General features: G+C 40.3%; 1 protein-coding gene across 2 annotated transcripts; it reads right to left on the reverse strand.

The window, feature by feature from the left end:
• Positions 1–1,231: 1,231 nt before the first annotated feature.
• LOC103373654 (low-density lipoprotein receptor class A domain-containing protein 2-like) lies at positions 1,232–10,200 on the reverse strand. Of its 2 annotated transcripts, none has more exons than XM_008303591.1 (5): positions 9,958–10,200; positions 6,422–6,907; positions 5,380–5,529; positions 5,040–5,180; positions 1,232–3,105 (listed from the first exon to the last, which is right to left on the reverse strand). In XM_008303591.1, exons 1-5 carry the CDS (start codon positions 10,055–10,057, stop codon positions 2,801–2,803), a joined length of 1,182 nt encoding a protein of 393 aa, XP_008301813.1. In that variant the 5' UTR covers positions 10,058–10,200; the 3' UTR covers positions 1,232–2,800. The 2 variants fall into 2 exon arrangements, with proteins under 2 accessions (XP_008301813.1, XP_008301814.1); XM_008303592.1 differs by lacking the exon at positions 1,232–3,105 and adding an exon at positions 4,145–4,179.
• Positions 10,201–10,621: the final 421 nt, after the last annotated feature.

The following is a 10,621-nucleotide window of genomic DNA, read 5'->3' on the forward strand; positions in this document are numbered from 1 at the left end:
CAAGCCTTACACAACATCATATGAGACAATATTTGAGTGTGCTTCCAACAAGGTGAGTTACTGTTTGGTGCTTTCCTGTTTCAACATGACCATGCTGCTGTGCACAAAGCCAGACTTTTCCAAGTTTACAGTGGAAAAACCTGCACAGTGCCCTAATCTCAAGTTGTTGAACTGAAATATCTTGAAGGTCTTATCACTAAGCATCACTGTTGGAACACTTTTGTGCATGAATGGGGAAAAAAATCCCCAGAACTTTGCTCTTAAATATGTTACAGAGGGTTTTCAGAGAAGTGACAGCTGTGATGCTGCAGGTGCAGATGAATGGCCATTGTTTTAGAATGACATGTTTCAGCAGTCACGAAGGGTATAGTGTTCACACTTACACACGTGGAATGAAATTCTCAATCTTATTATCTAACTATTCTAATTACGTTTTGAGGAAAACATATTTTCTGCTAGATTACGTTTGTTTGTAAGGTATCACAAATATGGTTGTAATCAGCGTATCTTTGCCATATTGAATTTTAATGTCACTTCCTCTCAGTCAACCAACCAAATTTTAGATGCGTCAGCACTCGTCACCCTGGCAACCCAGAAAATGGAGGAGACATTTTAAACCTGCAATGAAAGGGTCATATTTGAACCCAAATCACAATATGTTTCCAATCAATAATCAAGTCCTTTCTGTGCCTAACCTTAACCTCTAACATGTAAAGGTGCCTCACAAACTGTAATATTTTCCTAAACCTAAGCATACAGTTTTAGTACCTAAACCGAACCAGAAAGCCATCTTGCCTCTCTTGGCCTCTTTACCATCATGGGATAGAAACTGTGGTCTTCTGGGTGGAAGGCCGGTTTATGCCTTCAACCCTGCCTCCTGCCACCTAACTTGGACATCAAACTGGTCGACATTGCCACCATGTCACAAGTCACAAATATATATAAAGTTACTTGTAAACTTATTTGAGAACGTAGTTTAATTGTAGAGGAATGGGATTTTGTGTAGACAGGGTTGGTTTGACAGGTATCATACTCACAAGTATGCTGCTTGAGTACAGTTAAGGCTGATGGGTATGTGGTTAGTTCTCTGATCGTAAACATATTGGAAAAATGTAAAATTTGGCCTGATTATGGCACCACATTAAAATAAAAAAAATAAAAATCACAGTTCACCCTGACAGGAACATACGTGTGCATGCTCCTAACTGCTTCAGTAAAAAGCAACTGAACGTCTCCTTTTGGTTCTTTAATGTATTTCCCCTTTTATCAAACAGGCTTCTTCAGTTCTCATAACGAAGAGCAGGACCCGGATGACTGAGTATCTACACAGACATATGAATGTGTGTACCATAAAGCCATTATGTATTCTGAGAGAAAATTCACTGAAAACCACATTTCATTGGCAGTATATGAAATGGTCCCGAGAAATTCCAGGCTGGACAGATAGCCAGCATTGCCATAGCTTGGGCAGTGCTGCAAAAGTGGCTACGAAACAAGCCTTTTACTTCACCAGCATGTTTAAAAAAAAAACAAAAAAACACAGATGTGATTCAACAGCTACACGATGGAACAAAGTGAACTAATTTACCCAACAAAATCTTCTTTATAGAGTCACATGTCAGTCCACTACCACACAAACGCAACACGCTAATGAAATACGTGACTGACATACAGCCATGATGTAGACAGTTCAGGAAATGACAGTCTTTTCTGGTTTCAGCACTTCATTAGATGGTAAAGGAGAAAATGGCAAATGCTTGTCAAATGTTTTTTTTTTTGTGTGTAAAATAATTCACATTATTTTCAATTGAAACATATGTTAATTGTACTTAATTTACTTTAATTTGAAATTGTCACCATTTTATTGTTTAGCTTTATTCCCACCACAGCTAGTTTTATGGACTTGACCTGACAAAGCTTGACTGATTTGAATTTTTTAATTCGCAAGATTTTTTGTTGTGAATTGTCAGGCATTTATTGTGTAAACACTATAGCATGTTAGAAATTCATAATTAATTTCCTTAAATTTGACCGAAAGACTGACTTCCAGACACTAGATAACTTTGTGCTCCATTGTCCACACGTCACACTGCCTGTTATGAGGAACAACAGTGGACTGCTGGGAAGAGAGTAAAAAGTCTCCAAGGGAGAGCAGCTGTTGTCACCAGGTGGGTGACTCTGGGGCTTTTTTCTCTGCATGTGTCCAGGGCATACTTTTGGTCAACGCTGTGGACTGGAAGTGTAGTTTCACTGCACAACTAAATGTTGACTTCTAAGGCATAGTGAAAACAGCTTGTTTATCAGTAACAAACAAGTACAGGACTGAAAACTGCTTACACGAACAACTTTACAATGATCATTGTCTGAAAACTGACAAAGTTGTCAAACTTAATAGGCAGCCTCTTAAACAGATTATTCTACCATTATAACATGTAAGACAATTTCATAACAAGTGAATTGTGTGCTGTTAACAAAAATGTTTTAAAGTTATGCTAAGAACCCTTACAGATAAACGTATGCTTTGATACAATCCATAATCAAACTATACCCTGCTGAACCTTCTCGTAGCAACATAAACAACAGTCTCACCAGCATTGTTGCATTTAAAGCACACAACACACAGTTTATCCATAAACAAGACCTCTATATTTAGATGTCAACATTTCATTCTAGACCACATCAGTCCAACCTTCACTATAAAGATTCTTGGTCATGTCCATCACTGGTCACAATTCAGCATTAGCATATTGTACCCATGTTTCGGTGTTTCAAAACTGATCAGGTGGACGGTCCCTGTGCGCTACACAGCTGCTGTGGTAACATTTTCTTCGGCACTGTTGGTGGTGGCAGCTGTGCCCCTTGGTGTCCCATTGACCGGTGTGTGTGGGGTGACTTTTGCCAGTCGGTGCTCCTGATTGTTGGTGCAGCTGTGAGCGCAGAGCTGGCAGGAAGCACAGGTCGAGTTGCAGCAGGGTAAGAAGCGACAGATGCTGACGCGCCACAGAAACCAGCCAGGTGACCAGCAGCACCAGCAGAGCACTGTGCCTCCCACCACTACGCCCAGGATGATGTAGAGAATTAACAGGGACAAGGAAGCAGGAGAGTCTGGAAATAAGAGAGGCAAAATGCTATAAAATACTCTTTTTATTTTACTGAACAGCCATATTTAATTATACTAGCAACAGTGGGAAACACTCATACAGTACACCTGTGAAACCGCTCTCAGAGTGGACTTGGGAGACTGACACCCTCACCTAAAACTTTCCTTTTTCATAAAGTTAAGACTGGTTCAGGTGACCCAGAATCATCTCTTAGTTGGGTGCTACAGGCCTAGACTGATGGAGGACTACCAATGATGCACTGAGCACCTCACCTCTACTCGCCATACATTTATATGGCACCATTGCATGTGATTACCTTTGTGTCTTCTCTCCCCCTTAATTTTTGCTATGTCTTCCCTGTATCTATGTACAGAGATATCTTGTGCTCTGGAGCTGCATGTTTCTGATCTGTGGTTACTGGCCTCACTATCTCGCTCAGTTGATCTTTTATCAGTTTGTCTTTTCGGTCTCTGCTCTCCCCTCAACCCAACTGGTCGAGGCAGACCGCCATCCAACCATGTTGAAGGCTTCCTTCTGTTTTAAAGGAGTTTTTCCTCCTGCTTAATCAATAATTGATGCATTTCTCGTTATAATATTATAAGGTCTTGACCGAGCTAAATTAGCCTATTTGATGAATCAGAATTATTTTAGCTCTCGGTACTGGTTAGTGTCTCATAAGAGGACATAATAAAACTGTCATTCAATTCAATTCATGTCAGTAACGTAAAAATCAGCAGAGGGCCAACAACAAGCTGAATTTGCAGATCAAGGTTCACAAAACTGTCACAGGAAGACAGAGACCCAAATGCAGACAGAAAACACAGCAGGCCAAGATTAAATACAAAAGAGTTTATTGGTGGAGGTGGGGGGCCTGACAAAGAAGTGCCCTTAATACAACAGCTTCACTGAAATTTACTCTGCCTCCATTACGAAATATATTGACTGCAGCAGTTTAATTGAATATTATGCATTTTTGTCCAAAATGTTCCTACGATACTCAGCCTTAACGTTGGCACTCGTGGCCGCCACCACCAGAAGAATAACTGGATTATCCATTTTAGGGACAGTGCTCATCTCCCTGCATACAAATATTGCATTATAACAATTCCACTCATCACTATTTTTAGGGAACACAAAAGCCGTGCCCTTTGTTTAGCTCCACCTAAGATGACAGTGATTAGTTTAAAGACACACAAACAAGACACAGTGTTTTTCCCTGTATAGCAGATTCATAGTGTGGTGCAGCCCAAACATTACATACTGAGGAATAGGCTGGCTCAGTGAGCCTACCCAAAAGAGATGTATAATGTCTGATGTCTAGTAAAATCAAGAACATATGCTTAATATACAACAACTCTGGATGAACAAACCAGAATTTATGTACGTACGAGTAAAAATGCAGTTTTTCACACAGTCAGTAAAACACCAGCTTCAATTGAATATGTATCCTGTGCAGAGATACAGAAAAAGCTAACAGTCTATTCTTATACACCTAAATAAAAAAACAGAAAGATAAATAAACATAAAGACCATCTCTCAGTTGAACAGAAGAAAAGCTGTTTCTTAGGCCAGGCTTGGCCCGGTGTAAAAACTAGTCAGAAGCTGACAGGTTGGCCTGGACACATGTAGACTGTTTGCACTACCGACAAGTTAATAAAGACAGATCAATCAAAAGGCTGCTCTCTGCCTTGAGAATTCATCATCATTTACTGGTTTACAAGTCTTTTGGTAAAATTGAAACTCAGTGGTCACCACTATTAGTTCTATGCCCTACTATTAGGTCATTACATCCAAAAGGACACTTTATTAAATTGTTTGCCAACCAACCGACTGATTGTAGGGCACAGTGCAGTACACTGTGAGTTATTCTGGTTTAGACAACAAAGTGTTTTTGCAAGGTAAATAATAAATACTAATAATGTCACATTGCTCACTCACCTGTTACTGACTCATGACTAGGAGCGCTGTCTGGCACGGCACAGTTCATGTGAGTTGGAATCGGCATTGTGGGTGGATTCATAAAGGTTGGGGGTGGGGTTGCCATTGGTGGCGGAGGTTCAGGAGGCAAAAGCTGACCTGCTGATAAGGGAAAGACATGGGTCAACTTTTAAATGGTATGAACCTCAATTTTGTTGTGATACTTCAAGATACATTTCATACACTTGTTATAGTATTCTAAAATCCTTAGATTTCCTCCCAAAAATGGAGGATTTGGAAGGCCTGCTTGATACTGTATCAGGATCACAACATGGTACTGTTAGTCCTTCATCCAACTGACCTTTGCACCCTGTGGTAAGGTTTTCCTCCAGGTCGCTTCCATCGCCACAATTGTCAATGCCTTTGTCATCACAGACCAGACTTAGAGGAATGCATTTCCCATTCCTGCAGGTGAAGTAGGGCTCATTGCTGCACTCTGATTGGTTAAAACCTGAAGAGACGCATGGCACTCAATCAGACAGTATACAACAAAAAGGCTTGAGTCAGATATCTAAACTTGAGATTATTGAGATTGAGATTATTGCTTGAGATTTCTTTGAATATTCTTCATTAGTGCATGAGTACACCTTAAACTTGTCTTTCAGTTTTGTAATATGTTGATTGCCCAATACTGCCCCATTTACACATGATTTATAATAATAATAATAATAATAATAATAATAATAATAATAATAATAATAATAATAATAATAATAATAATATACAGTAGAGGGAAATGTAATTAAAAGAATCATGTAAATTCCAATAATTGTGAAACATATAACACTTAAAACTGCTGACTGAGTAGTTCCAGTTTTATCAGTCAAGTTTATTTTCACATGAATTGAAACTTGTTAACAACTTGAACCATATTTGGTTGTATTGCTGCTATGCCTGTAAACTTTGCCCCCCTTTTTAATCATGGTTAAAAGGTTGCATCCCAATTAAAAGTGCAATGTAAGTATAACCTTAAGTTTATGTTCAGTGTGAACTGTTTTTTTTTTTTTTTTTTACCTTGGACTCAATGTGCTATTTTAATCATGCAAAATGAAATGTTAAAATCAGTATATGATGTAGTTTCTGTTGTCATCACTGCAGTTTTTTTTAAGGCTTGCCTTCCTTCTCCAAAGTGTAAAAGTAAAACAGAATTGTCTTGTTTCTAATCCGATTATCTGAGGAGGAAGGAGACTCGAAGTTGAGTAGAAACAGTGTGTTATTTAAGACAGGAGACTGCTGTTAGTGTCCTCTTACCTGGCAAACAGTTAGTAAGAGTTTCTTTCAACACTGACTAACCTAACCCTAGCTATGTTTGCCTATGTCAGAACTCACTCGGTCAGACTTACCCAGTCTGAACGAAGTAAAGTCCCCCACAAAGTCCACCCTGGGCTGAGTGCCTCTGGTCACCAGCCTTAGAGTCAGGTAGTTTCCTGTGGACAGCACTGGCCGGGGCGGGCTCTTCCCACAAAGAGGAGGTCCAAGGGGAGGCGAGCTCTTATCCCGACCATCATAAAACTGAACGTATGAGCCAGCGTGACATGGGTCCCCCAGCGTCTCACCAGAGGTAGGTTCTAGTCTGGGGTTAAGAGGGGCGGAGCCACGAGGGGACTCTGGGAAGAGAGGGGCAGGACTCAGGGGGGCCACCCTAAGCAAGCTATAGACCAGGAAGAAGCGAAAGTGGAATTGGACCTTGTCTTTCAGAGAGCTGGCCTGCATGGTGAGGTGGCAGTCGGTCCCCATAGTCACAAAGTAGTACTTCTTCGATTCCTGGTGTGAGTTGACAATCATGCCGTCACCCCGGATCGTCTGGCCACAAAAGTCCACCACATTCACTGACAAAAAGAGAACACCAAGACTGAATCCTCAGCAACAACCACAGAATAACCTATAACTCCACGTTTCACACAGTGAAAATGCCATTAGTGGGTAGTTCTCTCACTTTAAAGTATTTAATAATTGTATATTGAAGAAAAAAAAGGGCTGATAGCATTTTTCCCAAACTTCTCTTTTGTTTCCCAGGACTGGACCCTGTAGGTACCCAGTATTCAGAAAAACACTCCTTTATTTCTCCTTTCCTCTAAAATGCCTGGTTGTCACTCCCTTGTTCCTCATATAGATGATTTCAGTACCACTGTACCAGTACTTTAAGTTCTAGTATTTCTGTTGGTAGCTTATTCATACAGCAAAATGATGCTATAACCCATGGGCTGTATACTGTACAGTGGTACCAGTACAACCTACAAATGCAACCTGTTGATGTTTGTTTTCTCTGTAAATTTTAATTATACAAGAATTCAACTTCAGTTGTTATGTTCACACAGTGGTTCTTGGTCTTATGAAACTTGCAACATTTAGAAGGTTGTGATGTTTATGGAGCCCTGCGATGGACTGACGACCTATTCAGGGTGTCCCCTGCCTTCACCCCGAGTCAGCTGGGATAGACTCCAGCCCTAGTGAGGATTAAGGGGTATATAGATAATGGATGGATGGATGGTGTTTATGGGTCATTTTATAACAATGTTAATGCAATTAGGCTGATTGAAAATCCTGTATACTCACTTTATCTGCAATGATCACAGGTTTTCTAGCTTGTGTGTCAGTGGTCTGCGGTATATTCACTTTTGCTGAATATCTACATTGCTGCATATGTTTTCAGTACACTGTTGAGATTTTTTACATTTTTTATAATTCACTGTTGATCTAGATATCTTCATCCAGAGGTAACTAATCACTTCTCAAACTGTTTCAAAGAACCAAATTAAGTGGATAAAAATAAACAGGATCCTTTCAGACAGCACTTTCAGCATTGAAGTGTGGATATTTAAAGAACAGGCAACTGTGTGACCAAGAATCTTCACAGACCTTTAAGCATGTTGGTAAAGAGGACAGCTAGGTGAAACATACAGTTGATGTTACAGATGAAACTACAAAGTATTTTGGCTTTAGTCAGTGTAAACCTGGTCCGCTGAGTCAACCATATGGTCCGTTTGGTGGAAGTTTCAGAAGCAGCCCACAGCTCATCCACAGGCACGACCAGGACAGATGGTTGGGCAGATCCGGCTCCAGCAGCCCCCACCCAGCCACCCACTGCCCCTTGCCTCTGGGCCGCAGGCCAAATAATGAGAAAATTTATGACCAACCCTGGAGTTTATTAGCTCCGTTTCCCTGGGAGACAACTAGATCCGCCTGCACTGACCTCCAGGAATGTCTCAAAGCCCGGGAGCCCCTGTTGGTGGGAAACGGCTCATCCCCTCCACACTGAGCAAGTAAATACAAAACCTTGAGGGAACACCATCCAAAACATGTGTGACCGGAGGCATAGTCCTCTGTAAAGAATTTTACATGCTGAAAGTTCTACTCCTTTTAAACCCAATCATTGTAAATGGAGTCAATTTCAGTAAACAAATCCAGAGGGTCAAGGTTCTAGGTGACACACTGTAGTGAGAAATGTCTCTGAGACAGCATTGTGTGGAAAAGGGCACCAATCCCACTGTCAATGCTTGTGTCATCCTAATACTGGCATCTCAGTGAAGGGTTCCATTATATCACTTTACACTTTCTACGTTACACAAAACTAATCATATAAAGACAACAGAAAACATGTAAGAACAAAGTGTCCATAACTACGTAATGGCTATCACCATGTAATGTCATAATGACATTATTGTGTATTGTTATATCATTCCAAAAAACCACACATTGTGTTCCATTATAAAAACCTTGTAGAAGCTCTCTGATAGTTGGAAAACATCTAAAATTTCACTGCATATTTTGTCACAATGCTCAACTTTATTATTGTACATGTTCGGCATTTAGAACAATTTGGTCCACCCCCCCCATCAAAAAAAAAAAAACAAAAAAAAAACAGGTTCCTTTACCCATACCAATAAAATAATAATAAAGGTAAAGGGGAGTTGGTTTAAGAGGCATGTATATCACTATATACATATATTTGCTAAACCAGAAGTTTTGCAAGTGTCACTGTTTTTTCAAACCACGTGTTTCTCAGAGTCCTGTGGTCACTGTTCATTTCAGTATGAAATTTAAATATTGTAGCTATGTACAGATTCTGGACATGGGTGTCAAGGTGTGCTCATCAAAGCAGACACCAGGCTTCCATCACTCTGCCTTTCTCCGCAAACTTTTCAAATCAACCTCCATCTCAACCACATTATCACACAACAGTAATGCAACTTTATTAAACATACAGGCTTGGTATTTAATCAACAAGTAAACTTTTTTTTTTCTTTATAGAAATTAATTGTCCAGTGGAAGCTATGGTGCAATATTGTCCTCAGTGTTAAGTTTCCACTGTGTGTAAGTTGTTATAGTCAAAATAATAATTAAAAATAAATAAATAAATAAATAAATAAAACTCCGATCGAAGAAGCCACAAATGTATGAAAGGAACATGCGTCCTGAGGTCTATTTTTCTTGCATAAACAGGGATGTAGTCCCTCCTGCTACTACTTTTCTTTTATTTGTCCATACAATTGTACCTCTATTATGTCTCTGTGTGGGTGATATAAGAATAAGACTGCAATGATATTTCCGTATTATCTCAACATACAGATTGTACAGTGTGCCAAATGGCAAAACGTTATATTAAAATATTAATGCAACTGTATTGATGTATTTTTGTGGGTTTTCTCAGATTATGAATAGACATGAAAGGCAAACATAGCTGCTGCTGTCAGACTACCGCCATAAAGCAGCACCACGCACTGCTGCTCACACCTCAAACTTTAACAGGACTTCATCCGAGCGTTACGCAGTCAGAAAACGATGCGCACACTTACAAGTGCGTCCCTTTCATCCAAAGCTCATCTATCAGAGGGAGAGGAGTGCTCCCAGTCCCTCTGTCCACTAGTTAAAGTCTTACCAGTCTCGATGGCCGAGCTGCGGAGAGTCAAGAAGCAAAGCAGGAGGAGCGACAGCTGGAAAACACGCTGCCTGCAGTTCTCCACCTCCAACTCCATCATCCAGACCGAGGAACGAGTGCGCAAAGCAGATCCGGTCCAGTTAGCTCACAGAGGAGGCATCAGAGTCGCTCGAAGTTCACACCAACTTGTCACATTTGGCCACAAATGAAGAGGAGCTTCAGCTGCAGCGCGGAGAGCGCAGCAGCAACCTACCCGCCGTGAGCCCTGCTGTCCATCATACTCCCTGGCTTTTATTCCAGGTCAGCCTCCTCTTGGTCCCCTCAGTTTACGTGTCCTGTTATCACCATGACGACAACCAACCAGAGACATCAGTTGTCAAACCAGAGATAAAAGCTGTGTTTGAAATAAAAGTCCCACTTGATCCAAACTTTATTAAGTCAGCCTCCACCAACTATGCTCCCTCTTCTGAACACTGGCTCATGTATCCTTGTATCCACTACATATAGAAATATTTAGGAACATATTCAAAGATCAAATTTTACCTTAAATAATTATAATGGATTATATTTTTTTCAGACTAAAAAAAATGAACCGGATCCTATTCTGCATTTTTCAAACTGTCAACAAACCATGTAAAGAGATAAAAACCAGCCACATGTGATG

Source organism: Stegastes partitus, unplaced genomic scaffold, assembly GCF_000690725.1.
Source record: "Stegastes partitus isolate 25-593 unplaced genomic scaffold, Stegastes_partitus-1.0.2 Scaffold2039, whole genome shotgun sequence".
Lineage (NCBI taxonomy): Eukaryota > Metazoa > Chordata > Actinopteri > Pomacentridae > Stegastes > Stegastes partitus.